Source organism: Mixophyes fleayi, chromosome 3, assembly GCF_038048845.1.
Source record: "Mixophyes fleayi isolate aMixFle1 chromosome 3, aMixFle1.hap1, whole genome shotgun sequence".
NCBI lineage: Eukaryota > Metazoa > Chordata > Amphibia > Anura > Limnodynastidae > Mixophyes > Mixophyes fleayi.
Window position 1 is genome coordinate 147322760 of NC_134404.1, and position 22663 is coordinate 147345422.

Here is a 22663-nt window from a genome sequence, read left to right on the forward strand (position 1 = left end):
AGATAGAAAAGTGACACATTTAATACAGTTCTGAAGTCCCGTCACACTTTATTAATCATTTAGGCAAATAGGATGCTAAACCTAGAAAAACTTTTAAATGAATAAATGAATTGTCCTAAATAAAAGTAGATCTGACTTTAAAGTACTGTTTTTACTGTTTACAGATTGTCCTTGAAACCGCAAACGTAGGCGTAGATAGACTTTCCAGTTTCAAGGGCGATGAATTGGATATGTACCTGTACCTGGTGTTGGGATGTCAAGCAAATAAAATTGCACACTTAAAAAAGCATTGTGGATCTGCACTTTAATGATATGTAACTGACCATAGAGACATTTTAAGTTTAATGGTCTCAAAATGTGAGAATCTGAGACTGTCTATACAAAAACAAAAAAACAGTAATGAGAGACAGTCTAACATGAAGCAAAACCAGAGCATCCGAATGATTAAAAAATGTTCTGCTCACAACAGTCAGAGAATTCTGACTAGTTCTAATTTTGAGCAGAATGTATAAGACATAACTTCATTGATAAGCATTCAGTGTTGGCTGGATGCTGTCAACAAAAATAGTCAAATACTATATTCTCTATTTCTAGTACTAGTTAAGACCCTTCTTTGCCCCAGAAAAGCCTCTATGGCGACTAAATAAGAAAAGGGTTCAGGATGTATAAAAGCCAGCTTGTAGCAATCAACATTGGTCAATTCTCCCTTCATATGGCACCTGAATTAACTAGGATTCCTTCTAGCTTGGGCTTGTAGCTCAGTCTCTGTGCATGATTGCCATTTACATGAGGTATTAAAACTAAGGGTATTTGCTAAATATTATTGGCATATTATATAGTATTGCTATTATTATTATTGATTGATGAGAGAGGTGTGTAAAAGTTTTACCAATTCAAAAAAATAAATCTCACTCTCAATCACAAGAGCTCCCACTCAATTTCTTACTCTCTCAATTTCTTTCTGTTTCACTCTCTCTCTCTCTCTCACTTCAATAACCAATTATAGTGGAAATCACTGCAAGCTTTCAAGCTATTACTGCCCCTTCATCTGACAGATTTTTTACAACTAACATGGTTCCGCTCTCTCTCTCTTGAGAAAATCATTAAACATTAGTTAAATTAGCATACAAAAAGGGAGAGATCAAAAACAGCGCTCCCTGTTACAGCTGCCTAATACCACAATAAATGCCACAACATTCAATATATCACAAATAATACAACAAAGGTATAAAGGCGCATATAACAAGTTCACCATAGAATAGAAAGGAGAAAAAGTCCATCAATATGTGTGAATATTGATGGACTTTTTCTCCTTTCTATTCTATGGTGAACATGTTATATGCGCCTTTATACCTTTGTTGTATTATTAAACATTAGTTAGTATAGCATTAAGGGATGAAGAGATATTTATTTGATAGGTAGGAATAATTAAGAATGTACCTGGTTAGAACAAGATTTACCAAACTTATGCTGATTACAGAATCTTAAAAGATCAGTTGTCTCTTCAAATCAGTGTTACTGACACTTCCACACTTACCTGTACAGTTTCTTCTCGTGCAGTGTATTTTCCAATTTGAGTTTTTCCACTAATGTAGATGCCTATAACAGGAAGTAGTTTTTTTGTTTCTATTTCTTGGCCATCAATGTACAAAGTTGCGTCTTCTTCTGTTACTAAAATTCGTATTTGGTGCCAATTTTCATTAAATAATTGCTGTTTTAAGGAGGAGGGCAAAAACATTATTAGTCAAAAGTAATCGTTTTTAAATTTGACATAAAAAACCTTCATGCCTATAACTCATATAACATATGAAATAACACATGTACATCTGTGATTCACAAACGCTTGATAAATAACACATTTTCACTTGAAAAATAACTATTACTTTGTTATTAATTTTTTTACTTTTATCAGATTGTTTATTCCCTTTTTAAACATCAAAGACCTGATCAGTATAACAATTTTGACACTTGTTCTCTATTGACTGAACATCGTATTCAGAATTATTATTATTATTATTATTATTATTATTATTGTTATTATCTTTTCATCACTGTACATAGGGGATTAAATCACCTTATGTGGACTTTTACCAATATCCCTTTAGGTCAATGATCAGGGTCAGCAATCTGTGGGTGTCTTGAAACTTTAGTTCAGGATTAGTCCATACCTCACAGAGTAAATTATCCAACTGCGGAAATTAAAGAAAGGAAAGCAATTGCTTTTTCTTTCTCTTAAACAGTGTGTTGTCAGGCTCAGCTCACTTTTCACTGTCCTGGATCACTGTCGAATCTAAATCAGAATATTCACCTGTAAGTGTCAGTTTATCAGTTATGAGCTCATCAGCCTAAAAGAATTAAATACACTGCATGGTTTGCGTGTACAATTAGCTCTGCTTTATTAGTTACAAGTCCATATCTATATAGCAAAAATCACGTATTACAGAAAACTATGCCCCAAAAGGTTTTAACCACTCATGCTTGCTTTACACAGATGTTGCTTTATTCTCTAATTTTCAAACAGGAATACTCCCCAAGGGGGAGTTGGTTTTATCTCCATCTGCTATGTCCAAGATTATAAGCATAGTCAATGAATAACTCCTACATACTAGCTGTATCTAATCTGTCTTTAAGCTATAAAAGAACAAAATGGCTATAAGGCAACAAGATGGCGTCAGCTTAGCAAAATCACTTTTTTCATCAGCATGCGCACTCAATCATCCACATCATATTTTGTAGAGTGGACTTCAAAGCACATCAAAGCACAAGGATTCCTCAATGTCCATCTCCTCATCTACTTCACCCTCTTGCTGGGAGGAATCAGATCCCCCCTCGGTGGGACTAAGTCAGAACTCTGATACTTCCAGTTTCTAACCCCTGAACATTTCTCCAAGATCATCTCTAAATAGTAGGAAACTTAACCAGACCGTGCACAGGCATAGCAGGACTTATGCCTAAAACAGCTTGTATTGTGGTGCCACTCAGGGATCAGATGACCCCTGACCAAGTGCATCCAGGTGCGCAGTATCAGCAGCTGAGTCATTAGTGACAGAGGTTGAGGTATGGAACCTTTCTCCTTCTAAATGGGGACACACAAAAAGCTGTTTGATCTGGCCAGGAATCTAGCCCAATCTGCCTCTGCAAGATCAATTTTGCAAACCACAGGCATGAGCAACAGTTAGCTGTTTACCTCAGATACTGCACATAAGGTGTCTGAGTCCAACTGACTGATGAGAAGTCTTCTAAAAAGATATGACAGGTAGAAGAAAAAATAGCAGATGCAAACCACACAAGATAGGAACTCTGTAGGTGGCAGAAAAATAGCAAGACACAAGTGAAAACCACAAAGTCTGACTCAAAAAGGACTACCCCGAGCCAAAATACTTACCTACAGCAGAGGATGCAGGAGAGGTAGAGCCAGAGCAGAGGACTGAGTGTCTGTTTCAGTGGGCTTCCGTGAGTGAACCAAACCTCACCAAGGAGGAGGTACTATGCTGCCTGGGGTTGCACCCACACCAGGGGTTTAATACATCATCTGCCAATGTTCTGCAAGGGATGTACCCCTACAGCTGAATTGTGGTGGCTGCTCCCACCTTACCCCTGCATCCTAACCAGGCTACCATCTCTGCACCTAGCGCAGGCTCTGGTCCTGGGAGGCTAACCATGATTTGAATCAGCTTCCCTGTAGCTAACCACCGGAACTCTAAAATCAAATAGCCACAGTGGCAAATTTAAACTAAGTAAAGCAAAAGTACAGGCTGCAGATGCAGCCCAAAAAGCAAAGTACCCTGTCCTTACGGGCATGCAAAAAATTCTGTGGTCAATGGAGAATGTGGATTAGAGGAGGGAGGAGCCTTGGCAATTTCAAAGTCCTGGAGAAGTCTTTATACCCCATGGTACCAATGGCTCCAAATTGGATGAATGAGAAATTTGATTTATTTTGGGACACTTTGGTAACAGTGTTATATGAGGAACATTGTTATCCCATTTATATCACTCATTCTTGTGTTATAGTTCTGTTGCTGGCTAATTGGATTTTGAGTTTGATCCGGGCATTCACAATCACTTCGTACAGCATTAGCTCCTTGGAGACTCATTTGAACTGGATTTTTCAACATACATCCCATGCCATACAATCAACCAATCTACCTGTATTATTCAACACCGAGACATATGAGTTTGTAATTGAAGATTCTTTATTGCCTCTGTATGTTATGAACACAACTCAACAGGTTTGGTCATATATGTTCATGAGATATTTATATCTCCATAATATAAGAATAATATTATTGTTGGGGAATAATATAAGTCCATGAACTTTAGATGTTACAATATATTTAACCAGATATATTCATATTGGGGTATGAGTGAATATACTGACAAACTTATCTAATATCTAACAGCCAAGTATTGATTACCGGTATTCTGTTAATTTATAATTTATAGTTGTTATGTTTTATTTATAAATTTAATTTTACTATGAAGCCAGTATCTAAATATGTATTTATCTTTCTTGGAGATTAAGTTTTTTTTTTCTATAGTATTACGCATATCAGCACTGCTTATTGTGCGTTTATTCTTGTTATAAATTAGGCTAAATCAAGCAATATTTTATGGGAAAATGTAAAAGTAAAAGTTTAAATAATGAAGGGTATGGTCCTAAAGAAGAAGTATATTCACTTTTCCACAGTGCACATTTTCCAAAGTACCGCAATGTGGGTGCATTACATAGATGGTTCCAAAGACCATGTAGTGCACGTGTACCTGAAAATGCACTTAGAGGACTATTGGTGCACATACGAAAAAGGAACCAGGATCTATATTTTTAGCAGCTTGCAAATGAGCCACAATATTTCTAAATAAAGTTGGTTTCTTTTTACTTTATGCTTTCTTCTTTCCTGCTGCTATGCTTTTTGCGTTAAAAACAGGAGACTGCGATAAGTACATAAGCATTGAAAGAATGTTGGATTTTAATAGATGAACTCTACATGATAAAGAAAGATTAAAATATTTAGGGTCATATTTGACTCAGTCTTTTTAATTGCATTGTTATGATTAATGCTATGCATAGATGTACAGTCAAGATGAAACAGGGGGCACTAAAATTGAATGCAATGGCAAACATCTGTAAAGAGATATCCATCTAATTTATCAATCTTGCTCCCAGTGGTCTAGTGTTTTCTCTGCTTTTATTTTTTTATACAGCCAGTAGTGAAATTATGTAATATGTGATATATTCTTACTAGTGTGATCTACATATTTTAGAAGGCTACCTAAATATATGTAACTTTTATTGTTTATGACTTCCAGTCATGGATATTATATTGTACTGTAAGTAATGTACTGTTTGTTACCTTAACTCCAGGTGCAACAAAGGTGATAACTTGTGTATCATTTGTTTGGCTGCTTGTGGTAAAGGATAATGATTTGTCTTCTCCATTTACTGAAACAGCTGTTTGTATGCTGCCATCGAGCGCAACTATTCTCCACAAATCCCATTTCTTCTTGATTTTAAATCTCTGAGTGGATACAAAGACGTAAGAAGGAGGAAGACCTTCTGGGAAAATATTTCTATAAAATAAAAAACAGTATTTCTCAGAATATGCCTGTTTACATTGCAATAAAAATGAAAATGATACAAAAAAATGACCTATTCAAAAGATGGGCCTGATTTTGAAATAGGAGCAAAGCAAAGAAAAGGAGCAAATTTGCACCTTGGCAAAACCATGTTGCATTATAGCGGGAAGTACATTTAAAATGTAGGTACAGATTTATAGTTGGGGGAAGGACATGTCATAAATCAAGTATTTCAGGGCCGTCTTTCCCATTGGGCAAAAAAAACCAAAAACCTGAAAATATATATAATCATTTTTTTTTGTATATGTATATATATATATATATATATATATATATATATATATATATATATATATATATAGATGTTCTTAAAAGGGCCCTGAAGTATTTGTGTGCTACATGAAAAAACAGCCAGTATTTTCCTTGTGTGCAAAAAATTAAGTCAATTTGTAACCCTTGCATTGTAACATGGTTTGTCCAGGTGCAAATTTGCTCCTTTTTTTGCTTTGCTTCTAACTCAAAATCAGGCCCTTTATGAGTAAATCCATCACACGGGAATTTACAAAAAAAGAAAAACGTAAATAATTACTGTGATTCTGTGAAAATATAATAAACTCCAAAATAATCACCAGCTGCCCCTTGTAGTCCCTGTGAGGAGCTATGCTAAACAATTTAATAACATTTAATAAAACTAGGAATGCCTTAAACAGTGTGGGTGGGGACAGTGATAATTTCCAAATGTAGTCTACTATATTTTAGGATTCAAAACTCTAGGAAAATCCCTTAAGTCCAAAACATGGCAGATTAGTGATCAGAGACCTGTTAGAAATATCATTATGATTCAGGATTGCAATCAGACTAGCAATCCACTAAAACAGTAAACCCCAAAATAATTTCAATGAAAAAAAAGTTAATAATACAGATGAAGATAAGGGGGTATTTTCACAAGTTATATAATTTATAGTAACACACATAGTAGAATTGGATTACCTTGTGAACTCAGTAAGATCAATTTCAGATGTTAATTCATAAGCTTTTGCTGTAGGGATGGAACCCTCAACTCTTTTAGCTTTTTTCTTATTCATGCCCAAACCTAAAAGTATATCAAATCCCTTTTCATCTCGAGCTGCCACTGGAATTCTTGTTGGACAAACAGATTCTGCAGTGCAAAAAGAAAGCTGGTTACAGTCAATGGTCTAAGTTATAGCTGATAAAAATGTGGCTAGTGCTCAACCCGTAGAGAACATGACAGAATTTTCACAATGGGTTCTAACAGAGGTGGGCAAATCGATTTGGCTAAATTGTAAATTCAGTGGATCAAGCACATCAAAAAAGAAGAAACTATTTTATTTGCTAATTAATGGATAAGTTAAAATCATTTCAGGGATAACATAGTATTCAAAGTTAAATATACTTGTTTGTCCATAAATCCTAATCTTTCAATTTGTAGAATTGTATTGGGTCATTAAATATACAAAAGTTTTTCATCTCCTAAGAATGTTGCATTCCTGCTATGATTTTCTTGAAGGGAGTTAAATCTTCCAGGGCTTTGCAAATAGGGCTTTAACTCAGAATAGATGCCGTGCAATGTGTTTTAAGGGATTATGTTATCCCAATTAAAAGGATGGATATTTAATAATGCTATAGATCAGAGAACACTTGTAAATTAGTAATATGAGACAATAAATCAAAGTTGACCAAAATGTAAAAGGAGATCTGCTTTAGATTCTATCATTTTATTACAGTGATGAACGAGGATTTGGAGATCTGGGGGTATATTTACTAAACTGTGGGTTTGAGAAAGTGGAGATGTTGGATATAGCAACCAATCAGATTCTAGCTATCATTTATTTAGTACATGCTACAAAATGACAGCTAGAATCTGATTGGTTGCTATAGGCAACATCTCCACTTTTTCAAACCCACAGTTTAGTAAAATACCCTTTGGAGTCTTTTATTTAAATAACATTTATATTTGCATTTTCAATGCAACTGATACTGTACCACATAACTGTTGGGTAGATAAGATGAGAATAAAACAGCTAAGGTAAACTTCAAATGGTTCATAGACAATAAACTATATTAATAAAGGGAATGGAGTGGTATAATGACGCAGTAGACAAGTTGGAGTGGTCGATCCAAGGAATTAATTTGATTGCCATTTATGGGTCAGGAAAGATTTTTTTATTTTCCACTATAAAAGTAAATTGGCAGCTGTCATGCTGCAATTTTGTTTTACCTTCCTCTGCATCAACGCTGCTAGTCCATATAAGAATATGTTGAACATGATGGACCTTTGGCTATGTAACTATGTAACTGATATTATAGATTATTTTTTAGGAAATAAAAGATACGTTTGATACACATTTATCAATTATTAAACACTTTCTTCCCATTAATATAGACATATAATATTTACCTGGGTGAGACAAGATCTTCATGAAAACTGTTTGTTGGGCACAAAAATCTTCACTTGCAGCAATTGTTGTTTTATCAGGACAATTATTTTGTTAATATATAAGATGAAGATAAAGTCAGTGCACTCACATTTGTGTGAAATGGTCCGAGTACCATCCAGCATTCAAGGATCACTTTGGAATGGTAAAAGTTTACTTAGACAACTAAGAAATTTATTTATACAAAACCAACATTTTGGTGGGAAGCACCACACAACAGTGTTAATGCATTTTATAATCTTGTGTTTCTGAGTAACCAGATTCTTTTTGCCTTAGGTTTCATGCTTATTGGCTGCAGTAAAAGGTAACCACACTACTGGAATTACAACTGGAGCAATCCAAGCTCTTTATTAATGTTCCTGTTTTTTCCCACTGGAAATATTCTCTTTATATCAAATCTCCCATAATTCAGTAGTAATTTAAAGCCACAACATTGGGGCCATGGGTTTAATTTCCGACTAGGGCACTAATTGTGTGGCGCTTGTATGTTCTCACCATGTTTGCATTGTTTCCTTCCACAATCCAAAAACATACTCATAAGTTAATTGGCTTCTGACAAAATGGACCCTGGTGTATATGTGTGTTTGAGCGATAGATCACTGTGACTGCAAGTCCCAATGGGGCAGTGACTGGTGTGAATGTTTAAATATTCTTTGTAAAGTGCTATGTAATATTGTGGGGCTATACAAATAAAGAATAATAATATATACCAGATACATACTACATGAACCTTGCCATATAAAACAGGTGAGTTCCTCACTGCAAGTTTGAAGTGTGGTGTCGCAATGAAAGACAGTATCGCTGACTACCAGAGGTTAGTAAATGGAGATGTAAAGTATATTGCTGAGCAAGGGCAGGTTGGGATGGGTGGCAAGGGGGGGATCTGCCCCCCGAGCCAATCCCATAGTGGGCTACTTTGGGCTGGGTCACTGGGCCACCTGTATTTTTTTCCCTTTAAAATAGGCTCTAGAGTCGAGTCTTGCCCCCCGGGCTAAAATTTGCCAGCCCTCCCTTGTTGCTGAGCAATATCTTACAGAGTAGTAAGAAGAACAAATTGTTTTTCGTTGTCATATTGTGGTGATTCTCTGTTTTTATATTATCTACTACATTTTTTACCATGATGATGCAATGTCCAGTTAATCACTGCCACATGCATTTTCAATAGATCTATTAGACTACTACTTTGCTTGGTACTTCTGTTTCTATATCCAATCCATCCAAGAGCCTGTGACATTGTTCTTTCTATTCCTCCAATAGTTTTTCTCTCTGGACTAAAATACTTCCTTACAATGTTTATATTACTAATGCAATCAAAATTATTCCCATAAAACACAGAATAATGTTCATGGACATCCTAAACTTAAAATAAACCAAAATATAAGCAAACTAAAGAAATCAACAGGAAATATAAATGGACAATATATAATAAACCATTTAATAATCATAAGAATAGTGTCTACAGCAACAACAACTTACACACTATTGGAATAATTAAGGTTTAAATCACTACAGTTTCTTTTAATTCTGATGATACCAAATCTTTGGACTAGGGGATGGGGGGCATGGAGGCATTGGGGCATCTGCCCTCCCCCCCTCCTCCAGGCTGGTCCCTTAGTGGGCTACCTTGGGCTGGGTCACTGGGCCACCTGCATTTTTTTTCCTTTAAAAGTCGAGTCTTGCCCCCAAGCTAAAATTTTCCAGCCCTCCCCTGCTTTGGAGCTAAATCTTGAACTGTAACATACATTTTGCAGAATGAAATCAATTCTGGTATTCCTGCATAGAGGAGCACAAATATGGCTCATTTCATTCACTTCATTTCACAACTGGATCTGTAGAACATGTCTTTCAAAGCATAAGCATAATTTAAGATTAAGCTGTCACTCAACCAATAAGCAATGCACTGTTCAGTATAACAGCCGTGTCAAGCAATTTTAATGATACAACATCTTGGTAACAAAATTCCTTGAAACATGATTATGTTTCAATCCTCAAAAGGAGTTTCCATGCAATATAAAAAATGAATAAAGCACTTCTATTTTCCGACATTAAAAGTAACATTTGTGCGGCCTTTTAATGAAAATAGAATGGTATGTACAAGAAAGCAAGAAGAAAACTTTGCTCTTTTAGAAAAAAACTCTAAAAGGAGCTATAAATATTTTTTTTTATAAATTAAGGCTCATTTAATATTCTTTCCTTAATGCAAATATGTCACTAAATGAAATGTAGATTTGTACACAGCGACTTACTAAAATGGTAAACATATAAATTCTCAAAAAAATATGTTATAGCACTTTAAACACTTTTCTAAGTCAAATCTACAGTTACAATTTAGCACCAGATATGCACTAATGAAATGTTATTAAATAAGCCATAGTTTCAATATGTTTTCATGCACATTCCGGAATACCAAGCTAGCTTGTGCAATATACCTTTATGGATTTTACTGTTGCCATATACTGCTTCCGAAAAGGGAGGATCTGGATAACCTATTAAGTTTAAAAAAAAAAGCAAACAAAATATATTGTTCACTGAAAAATAATAGATCTGTGCCAGGTTAAATTTTATTAATGAGAATTTTCCTCTGGAACCAATCAAGATCACACTGGTATCTTTGTCTTACTGAAAGATTGTTTGGTTTATTGTGCAAACATTCATTATACGCTTATGTGGATCAGATCCACATCTTAATTACCTAAGATGTATTAACATAAACAACCGTGTTACAAGAACATTACACCAGTAAATAAGTACGTTAATAAATAGCATACTTACTGGATCATATTGGATAATGAGAAATAAATGTGTTATAATATTCACTTTTATTGTGCCAACATTTCCCATAAAAATGACAATGTTATATTGAAGTGTTAGTTGCTATGATATATTTGACAAAATGCCCTTTTTGTGTTAGTAGCAAAACATATATTTGGCAAAACGCTCTTTCTGAAGCTATCTAAAAAGATAATTGGAAGCAAGTTATTTGAAATTGTATAAAATAACATCAATAATTGCTATTACTGCATATGTAGTTAGGAAATAAATGTAATATTTCAGGTGTTGACACAAAGGTTTAGTTACACCCCATGTCACCTTACAGTATATCCATCCTGCTCCCATTTGCACACTGTACCTTTGTCCTATTTCGCTTTCTGACTAACTCCATTACCTGTATGTAAAGGTGAAAAAAAAGTGTGATTTTACACAATTTAAGTCAGGTAGCGGAACAGACCATTTCTCAGAGGTGCAAAGTGACAGCAATGCAATAAATTCTACCTTAACGTCGCCATTCAATGGAATGCTATTCCACGCTATATTTATAAACTCACATTATGCAGGAGGAATAGAGCTGGGACAATCACGGTTAATTAATTCTGGTGTGTGTTTGGTCAGGGTAGGTTTGGAAACACTTAAGGTCACATTCCATGCACTGAAAAATGCTAAATTATGCAGTTAAATGTGGAACAAAGCAAATATTTTGTGGAACAGTTTTGAAAATTTCAGTCATCTCTATCTACCTCCATGATCTACCCACTCAAATTCTCAGCACAAACTGTATTCATATAATGTTACAGGTTCTCAATGAATAGCGCCAAATAGTATTTTATACCATAAGCACAAGCAGAAGCCCAGGCTCCTGACCTCTGCAAAACCCTGGATTTATTCCACTACACATTATACACAAAACCATGCTTTACGTAATAATAATCTTTTCTTAAATGTTTTTACTTCCAGAGCTGATATATGCGTTATATATTAGTAGCGTTCCATTTCAATTTGCTTTCTAAAAATGTTCAGTAAAAAATATGATCAGACGTTATTCTGCACAGAAAACTTTATTTCCATATTTCAATTTGTCAACATTGTTTGGCTTAAGTAAGTGTCATGCCTAAACATAAACATTGGTATGTCACTAATGCTATTATTGTGGAAAACATTACAATAACTGCATGGTATTGTCATTAATATTTTTGCTTGCGCTCAGGTTTGGGTATAAAAAGTGCAGGATTCACTGACTCAAGTCTGAGTCCTGGTGACAGGTTTGATGGACGAAAACAATAAAAGTGACTTTCTGATGGATCAAACCATTGACTGAGGGCCTGATTAATCTTCGGACTAAAGTCCTGTTTTGTGCAGGGAATGCAAGTTCAAGGGACAATTCTGACTGCCGACAATTTGACGGGTGGAATGGGTGAGGGAAGGGTCGCATGCACATAGGCAATGTACAGTAAGGGAGTGTTGAGCGTAGACACATTCATCCAGTCCAAGCTCTGGGCATCTCTGAACAATGTGATTTTTAGCTGTATCGAGGGACAGGCTGGACTGGGAGGCCTCTGCCTCCTGGGCCATAGTGGGCTACCTTGGACTGGGTCACTGGGCCACCTGCATTTTTCCCTTTAAAATGTTCTCAATAGACTGCTGAGTCGGGTCTTGCCGTCCAGGCTAAAGTTTGCCAGCCCTCCTCTGGCTGTATCACTTGCACCAGCTACAGATCAGGTGTAAGTGCTGTGATGACGGATGCATATGCATGCCAGAACATGTGTTTACAAGTAAACGAAACTCTAAAAATGCATTTTATGTACAGTAGGCATTAATATCATCCTGATATATGTATTTCATGTAAAAAAAGATACATTTTTTCAATTGTATTTTTCTTGCAAAGTGTATTTTTAATAATGATTTTAGTATTAACAGTTAATATATGAATTTTTTTTCCATGCATTCTGATGGGACTTTATATTGCACATATGCATTGTGGGTATCCTACACTGTGTTCTGTTGTCTGCATACGGCAAGTACCGAATAACCAGAGCGTACTTATACCCGTTCTCAAATGGAAACGCTTCTTGAATATGGGCGTAGGTGTGAGCAATTTCCGTCGGATTTTAAAAAACGCAAATTGTGTTCACGTTGCGTTCCAAGATGGATCAGGCCCAATATGTCTGTATTGTAACTCTTAGTATATTTCCAGTTTAAAGGCCACATAAAATATAACTTTTTTCCCTCTCTGGTGATATAACTACAACCTGTCTATTCTTCTGGCACTGCACACTGCAATCTCACACTATTTGAGCCTCCCGTTTGTCATAATGCATAAGCTGTATCTGGAATGCTCTGAATAAAACTGTGCAAAGTATTGTTTAGTCAACTTGCATTTTTGTTTTTTGTTGCCAAGAGAACTACTTCTTGTGTTCTGCTAGTAATTAAATGATTATTGGAATAAAATGTGAAATGAATATGAACATAAACAATCTTAACCTGGGTTGAATTTTCACTTGTGTTTTACAAAACCTGCAGACAATCATTTAATTTTGCAGAAATAGTTCAGCTTTAGTATATCAATGTGTTAGGTCTTTTTATTAATGGGTGCTTGCAAAACATCTTCAAGTGAGGTCTTAAAAGAGAGATGTTTTAAAATAAAAATAACTACATTTGGGATATCAGATATGTTTAAAATAATGTATGGTTCAGGGACAGGCTGGGCCAGGGGGCATATGCCCCCCGGGCCGGACCAAAACATACTATTTTGGTGCAATCCTTAATAATTACTTGGTGGCTGGCCCCTCCTCCGGGACCAGCCACCTTCTCCCATTGCCGCAAATCCTCAGCCGACCGCCCTCCCTCCCTTGCACTAATTGTTGCCGGCTATTGCTGTCACATGTGACGCGCACCCCGAGATAGGTGCTGTCCCATATCTGAAGACTGCAGAGCGCGTGGCGCAGATGGAGAAAGATAATTGCGGCAGGGGGCGGGGTATATTAATATAGTATGTCTGTGTGGCAGCATATTGTATATGTGAGTATGGGGCCAGTGTATTATGTGTGAGTAAGGGGGCAGTATACTGTGTGTGAGTGAGGGGCCAGTGTATTTTGTGTGAGTGATGGGCCAGTATATTGTGTGGGTAAGTGAGGGGCCAGTGTTTTGTGTGTGTGTGTGTGTGTGTGTGTGTGAGTGAGGGGCCAGTGTATTGTGTGTGTGTTTGTGTGTGCGTGTGTGTGTGTGTGAGGGGCCAGTGTATTGTGTGTGTGTGAGGGGCCAGTGTATTGTGTGAGTGAGGGGCCAGTGTATTGTGTGTGTGTGTGAGGGGCCAGTGTATTGTGTGTGTGTGTGTGTGTGTGTGTGTGAATGAGGGGCCAGTGTATTGTGTGTGTGAGTGAGGGGTCAGTGTATTGTGTGTGTTTTGATATTTTATTTGTGTTGTGGTGGTGGGGCAATTTAATTTAATAATGGGGCCTATGAAGTTAAGATGGGGTGATTGGACCTTTAACTTAATGGGGTGGTTTGGGATCTATTAATTGAATGTGGAGCTGTTTGGGAAAAATTAGGTCTATTTATTAAAAGCGATTATGAATTATTTAATGCCTGGTATGGTTGTGGGAAGTGGTTATATTTATTAAACATAAATGCTATTTAATTTATTGCTGGGGCTGTTTGGAGGGAGGGAAATAGGTTTATTTATTAAATGGAAATACTATTAATTTAATGTCAGGGTTAGTTGGACTGAAATAGGTCTATTTATCAAATGTAAATACTATTATTGGTTGGAGTTTTCTAAATTTCATGTACCCATTTTTTTTTCCAAATAGGGCCTCCAATATTCCAGGATCCAGGCAAGCGGCAAATGAGCTAAAGGAACCAGCAGCCACAAGTGGTGAAAGCGACAAGAACAGGTAGGAGAGAGCAGGACAGTCTGCCAACTTTACTGAATCTGGTGGGACAGTCCCGAAATTGGGTGACTGTCTCGCTTAGGATAGTTGGGAGGTATGTCTAGCTTCACACTGCACGCTTGTGAAGGCAGAACTGTGCGCACTTAACTGTAGTGCACACTGTATTGCATGTGTATTTGTCTAAAATGATTACCATGTTACATCATAGATGTCTAAAGTGCCCAGGCCCCCCAGAGCCTTAATCCAGCTCTGGGCCAGGGTGTCAGATTGACACCTAGTGCTCTTCTCCTCCTCCCAGCACCACCCCAAATATAATTTGGTTTAGGTTAACCCTAAAACAATTAATAACCCTGTTGGTATATAGGGCAAAACAAAAACAAGCCCTTTTGCTGGCAAAAACATCAGGTTTTTAAAGCAAACGGGCTTGGTAAAAGAAAAAAAAGGGTGCGGTAGAGAGAAGGAACATATAAAATAAAGTGCATTATAAAGTGAGATTTGTTTTTGTTGCATTCTTTATTTATTTTATTCAAGACTTATTTATAATAATAATAATAATAATAATAATAATAATAAAGTATAGCTGGATTAAGCAACACTAAAATAGCCTCTTTTTATATTGATAAATATATATTGTACCGAAAACCACCCATTAAGGATAGGCCGCTACTTATGGGCCAGTGCTGTGTGCTTGCCTCCCCGGGCTAAAGTCTGCCAGCCAGCCCCTGATATGGTTCCCCAGACTATTAAAACTGCTTTCTTTGTAAACAATGTGATAAACCAAACTGGTAAATTTAAAAATGTATCAAAGTATTGTTGAGTCTGATCTCAAACAGATGCAGGATTAAGTTTGTATGGAAAACCACCACATCTCTATTTAAATACTTTCAAATGCTAATTGTATAGATATTGCAAACTTTCAGTCACTACTTACTGTAATATAGGGACAATTACCTGCAGCAATGACCCTGGCAGTGGAAATACTGCTCAGTCCCCTGATGCATTAACACAGTTTACTTGTTACAGAAATTTGTGTAAAATGTATTTTCATAGCAGTACATTTCACAGAAGTGGTCAGCTCTAGGAAGTCAATCTTCCAGTTTGCTTTCTTTTGGCATTGCCCACTGAACTAATTCTGCTTTGTGGGGTTGATAGTGGGATTTTATGTGGAACAGGGAAAGTCAATTTCAACCAGAGAAATATGCAAAATTCCATTTTCCAAAAGTGGATTGGGGCAAATATTCCACAGAACCATTTTGCAAATGTTGTTCATCTCTACCCCAATCACTATAGCTCCAGTTGGCTGGGAAAGGGTAACACAAGGATATGTGCAACTTTTTGTTCTATTCATGCAAACTGGCCATGAGCTGACCAACACAGGTTAATGTAAACAAGATTGGGTTTCTAGATTAATCAACCAAAGCTCACTGGGCACTTGCTATAGGAATTGTTAAATGGGGGCAGCACTATCACCACTGTCTTGTCCCCTCTTACCCCCATGTTTCATGTGCACATGATGGGACTGAGTCATTAAGGAGAGCAAAGAAATAGAAATGTAGTAAGTCTGCTCCTGGACAAACCATGTTGCAATCCAAGGGGTGCAGATGAGTTTATTATTTTGCACATAAGTTAAATACTGGCTGTTTTTTTCATGTAGCACACACATACTTGATAACTTTATTTTTACAGTAAAAATGTATTTGATCTTTTGATCTAGGACATGCCCTATCCCAAATATAAATATGTCTCTACCTTTTCAATTTACCTTCCCCTCCAATCCAACATGGTTTCGCCCAGGTGCAAGTTACTCCTTTTTGTGCTTTACTCTTCTTAATGACTTAGGCCATACATGTTTTTTTTTATGCATTCATTTTTGCAATGTATTTTGGTTTCAATAAATAAGCAATACATTGCTTTTAATGGTGAAATTACAACTACCCTTATCTTTATTAAATAGAGATAAATAAAAAATATTTCTCTTTTTAGTGGGTTTGATAATAGCTATTTCACCCAAGGCCCTATTTGTGTGGAGTTTGTATGTTCACAGTTTCCTCTGGGTGCTCTGGTGTCCTCCCAAAACATACTAGTAAGTTAATTGGCTTCTGACAAACTGGACCCTAGAGTGTAGATAATTTAGAATATAAGCTCTTGTGGGGAATAGACTGATGTGAATGACTACATATGCTCTGTAATAGGATTGACACTATATAAATAAACTATAATAAAGGTGATTTCATTTACTGCCTTTGATGGTGGCAAATGACCTGTTGCGAGCCATTCACATCCATTTAGATGCTACCCTCTACAGAAGTAAGCGTTGATAGGTGTCAAAAGCACTATTGATAATGGAGAATGTGCCACCCTTTTAGGATGTAATTGAGGCTCCAACAAGCATTAATGTGGGAAAAGAAAATAAAAAGTTGTAATTAAGGAAGCCAGTGGTCCACAAATGATAACAGGCAGGCTTTTAAAGTGTCAATAATAATAATAGTTGGTAAAGCAAATTTTCTTCCCACTTCAAAAAAGTGGAATGGAGATAAACACTTGCATATGGACATGATGGCCAAATAGGCACATTTATGCAAAAAAATATGCACTAAATGTCCTTATTTATCCAGTTACAAAGAGTTGAAGAAAGAAGAAAAAGAAGCGGAGAGGAGTAAAGTTCCACACTGTACAAATATCTAGAGAAACACACTGATCAATCTCTTTACCTCACTGGAATGTCCTTTTGCAGTAAAATCTGATATTTTCAGCAGTCACTGAGCAAAATTCAGCAAAATCCAAGTTCTCATATAAGTCAGCCATCATATGTGACTTTAATATTAACTCCAAATTATGTCAAAAATGTTTTATATATAAAACTGGCATTGCCAAAAATATTCAGAAATTCTCTATGAAAAATCTTGTAAAGTAATATTTGGCACGTTCTGTTGGAACTAACTAAATGCCTATGTCCCGTTTAAGTTTCTGGCATATTGTAGAGGAAATACTGTTCTAGCAATTTAAATAAAAATATTCTCTGTAAAAATGCGATGACAAATGTACTAAGACCGATGTCCAAAAATATGTAAAGAAAACAGTTCAAGTGTTAATGCTTTTGACAGCATTCCGTTGTGTTTCTTTAAATAGAATGTTCACTACATTATAGGGAACAAATATAAAGGGGGAGCCAACAGTAAACTACAGTAAATATCCCAGTAAAATTATCAGACCACATTTGCAAAAACAAGTACAACTATTATTAAGTTACTGCACCTGTTACACCAGTTTTAAAAGAGTCATAAAACTAAAATAAAAATATCTCAAGGTTCATGTGGTATAAAAATAATTTGCACAATTTTAAGACATGTTTTAAGCAATGAAATTCAATTCCATAAGCAAAGTGCTTCTAAAATATGTCTGTTCAGCAATAAACCACATGTATAAAGTTGGATAACATGGGGATTTTCAAGTTAATTCATTATAAAGGTGTCCTCTTCATAATGCGCAGAATAAAACAATGTGTTAGTTTTCTGTGCAGCGCTGCGCAATTTGTGGCGCTATATAAATGATTATGATGATGATGATGTGTTCTACCACTGCAATCATTTACCTTGTTTGATCTTTTTTACAAAGTGTCAAATGATGAAGCATATCGCTGCAACATCACAATCAAAAATATATTTACCATCTTCCAGGTTCATTATTTTCTTTGAAAGTTTTGCATCAATAGCAGGACACGAAAAAAAATAGAGGTCATAGCTTGACCTTGAGCTGAATGGTAGCATAGGACAGAAGTCCAATCAGGAACCCAGCTAATTGGGGGTATGCAGCCTAATTTACCTAGTGTTGGGCTGGAATATAGAGATTAAAAGCAGGAAGGTAAACAACATAAGACAGTCTGACACATGACATATTATGTTTTTCAAACCACTCGGGTGGTGAGAAGCTACTGGTGCAACCTCTAAGATGGTTTCTCTGTCCTTCTCAGAACCTAGTTACTCATCAGATATAAGGAGGCCATTCTCATGATAGCCTAGCTGAAAAAATGGACGTACATGTAAAATCGCTGTGTGTGCATCACTTACTTCTTCATGCGCAGGGCCTCCACCAAGTCTTCTAAGTCTGGGTATGAATGAATGTAGATGTCATGACCAGAGGCGACTTGGAGACCCCCAGCAACCAATCGTACTTTGCACAACTCTGACACACGATAAGATTGTTCATTTAGATTAAAATATTTACTTTGAAAATATATATTTTAAATACACGTACAATTAGGGAATAAATAATAATTAAAATCACAAATACTTTTATGAGGTTGAGAATTAGACGCACTATAGATGTATTAACATATTTGGATGTTATAGTATCTATGTTATTTTGATATTATGCTATTTCTAATAGACTACAAAATCCCCTTTAAAAACTAATTCTAACTCACTATAAAATATCACTATGTAGATCACTATAATATAATATAATAGCCTGAAAGTGCTACGAACCGCGGCGGAGCTCAGCCGCCGCGACCCACTCACCTTCCGGGTCTCGTCCCGGCTGTTGCCTAGGCAACGGTTGGGGCGCTGCAGTAGATAGCGCCGCATCCCAGCATTAGGTGCAGCCGGGCGCATGTGCTAATCATCAGCTGGCTAGCATTGTTACAGCCTCTAGGGCTGATTACATGCCTGCCCCCATTGGCCAGTGTCTGTTTATAAGGCAGGGAGGGCTTAGCCTTCCTGCCGGTTATAGTTCAGTCCTTTCTGTGCCTAGCCTGCTCCTGTGCTATTGTTTGGTGTGAACCTTTGGATTGATTACCTGTGTATGACCTATTGCCTGTGCCTGGATTGTGAGCCTTTGCCTGTAATCCTGATCCATTGCCTGTCCCCGGATTCTAAACCGTTGCCTGTGACCCTGACCATGCTGATACCTAACATCCCCTCCGGTGCTCCGTCCAGTCTGCAGATCGCTGGTTTGCCTCTGTTCCGTGTGTCATCTTCTGTACCTGTGCACAGTCGTGTGAGTTTAAAACCTGGGGGCATCTGAGTACCTGTGAGCATAACCAGTCTCTACAGGAAAGGCGGCTGCTAAAGGTGAAGACCTCGTCTACATGTTCTATAAGTTTATGCCGCACTGGTTGTCGTAACAGAAATCAATACTAAATTACACTCATTACTTAGAATACATTTAAACTAATTAATATTAATATTATAACACACTTAAAACTTCACATTTCACAGTATTGATTCTTGCCATATCCCTCACTTCCAGGCCAGGCTGTCATTGGTGCATTTATAATACCGTTGCTAGCTACTTCTCACTTAGTTATATGTGCATTTTATTTTCTCCTACTCATGAGAAAGCTTACATAGGTGGAAGCAGGATAAACTCTAATGGATTTTCAGAGAAAAGTCTTGTAGGTGGGAGTGAAAGGTGGTTACCAGAGATGAGGCAAGGAGCAGATGAGAGGTAGAAATAAGAGGGCAAGAGTATAGTGTTTTATTAGGAGATTAGAGATGCATAATGAGGTGGTGTTTTTGAGGGCTTTTGCAAGTGTACACATTTTTAATGTACATACACAGCAATGTGTATCCTATGCTTAAATATAAATCTTAACGTGTACCTATAGTGGCTGGCAAGGTGAATGCTGGAGTGATGGGGGGAACATTACTAATTTTGTTATCATTATTCATCTCTGACATATCTGTGTTCCCTTCAGTTTTAATTAAAAAAAACTGTAGCCAATCAGCTCATCAGTATGTTTACTGCAGCATAAATTGGAGCATTGATTTTCTGAGATGCAGTGAATTGTCAACTTGTGTGATTGTGTGAGAACAGGGCTGCATGTGGCAATATCATGATGTAAGATTCATGTTTTGTAGGTGCTTTCAGTTCAGTTGAGGATTTAGAAGGACTACGACAGTTAAGATGAGGACATACTGGGCATTACTTTTGCTTTTTTTGGAGCTTTGTTAATGAAGAAGTTTAATGAGGGTGAAATGAGAGTTTGTGTGGTTTTTTCAAATTAAAAAATGTTAAAGTCTGTGACATATATTTTGCCTCTCTTATGGAATTATTGTCGCCTCTTAGATCTTTAGAACTTTAGGAGGGCTGTAAGGAACCTCCAGCTTACTAGAGGCTGGATGCTAGAGTACCTTTAACAAAGCTTGCATCCCATGAATCTGGTTGGGTCTTCCCAGGCTGCTATGTGTAATCACTTTTTACTTTTTAACTATGAACTAAATAAAACACTAAGGGCCTGACTCATCAAGGAACTTAAATAACGATTTTGTGAGTATAACCTGTAATTTTAATTTGCACATGCCCAGAACCGGACCATACACAACTAAACACAGCAACGATCAATTTATCTTTGTACGCAAAGGAGATCTTTGGAAGGAAGTGGGGCAGGGAAGGGTAGTTCGCCGATAGTCAATGTACAGTAAGTCCGGTTAAAGCTTTGGGCATCTCACAGTTACTTTTTTTTTGCCATATCTCTTGCTCCAGCTACAAGGCTAGTCTAAGTCCTGATTAGTAGTGCTGTCAGTCGAATATGCATGATATAACATGTGTTTGCAATCATGAGCAATTGCAAAAATGTATTTTATGTTCAGAAGACATTATGCACATCCTAATAAGTGTATTTCTTGAAATAAAATGTATACAAAAAACTCTTTTTTTTAACTGTTTTATCATTAATTTCTATATTATTAACAGGAGACTTTAATTGAATAGTTGTTTTTTTCTGTATATTCTTTTTTGAATTTATATTCTTCAGATCCGATCCTTGAATTCATGCCAGAATTCCGTACCTTTTAAAGCAAATGCACGTTGCGTTCGGAATGCGTGCTTTGATGAATCGGGCCCTAAGCTTTTATCATTTGTCTAGATTCATGTACATACTAAGTAATAGTACAGGGATTGTTATTAACACATCAGATTATTGGAATTGGCAAACAATCTGAAAGGATTTTTCTTACAAGGCTCAAAAAATGTGTCAAATTGGTAATTTGTGACATTTCATCCAAACAAATATTGTTTTATAAATGTTGTGTATATGGGGTTAAGATATTTTTTATTTTAAAATGATATTAGTAACACTGTTTTTTGTCTAAATCCACAGGTGAATTTTGTCTTTGTTCATAATTGACACTATTTTTACTAGTGCATATTTATGAGGACCAAGTATATATTTATGAGGCTCTGTTTTATTATTTGAGCCCTTACCATTTTAAATACACTCAGTCTAGCAAGTATGTAGACTTTCTAAAGCACACATTAGAGGTATAAGTATGCTACTGATAAAAAAAACAGCTTCCTTCTGACCTGGGTACTCTTAATTAAACTGATCATATTGTGTGCCTTGTTAAGTTGTCCAGTGTGGCTTGAATGGACACTGGTTAATAACAGTTATAGGAGAAGTCCAAAAACCAGGCTAGACACTATTTACTAGTATCAAAGTATTTACAGTCAAATCATTGTAAAGTTTTTGTTTAGGAATAGCACTTAACACACTATACCGAAGAGCTTCAATGTGACAGCTATGTTATTTTGTATTTCAACTGTATAGAAGGAGTACACCAAAACTTACAAGATACATTAGAGATGCTGTAAATAGAAACATATATTAGTCTAATATTATACATTTATCTATATTTTCCAAAAATTTACACAATATTTTCCAAATTTACACAAAAAAAAATAATTTAAAGAAATGTAGATCATACAATTATTGCAGTCTTATTCATTTTTAGGAAGATATAATATTTTGATATGGGGAGAGAGATTTTAGTCTGTTTTATTTTATAGTATTTTCAAACATATGGGGTATTCAACTGTGCGCAATGTCCCACCAAACATCAGGCCTGTGCACAATTCCAAGTACTACGGTACCCAACATCGCAGAGTTTCCTTGTCTCCTCTATGGGGTGCAAGGAGAAATCTATGATGTTGCAGAACCACGGAGTGCCCTGCGACCATTCCGGTGGCACT

At 36.4% G+C, this 22663-nt stretch overlaps 1 protein-coding gene across 1 annotated transcript in view; it reads right to left on the bottom strand.

The window, feature by feature from the left end:
- Window positions 1-22663, bottom strand: part of COL21A1 (collagen type XXI alpha 1 chain) — a 196824-nt gene that overhangs the window by 111651 nt on the left and 62510 nt on the right. The window contains exons 4-6 of the mRNA XM_075202519.1: window positions 6565-6733; window positions 5352-5568; window positions 1538-1711 (exon numbers count right to left, since the gene is read on the bottom strand). Coding sequence (XP_075058620.1) covers window positions 1538-1711; window positions 5352-5568; window positions 6565-6733 — 560 coding nt within the window. The remainder of the gene's footprint in view (window positions 1-1537; window positions 1712-5351; window positions 5569-6564; window positions 6734-22663) is intronic.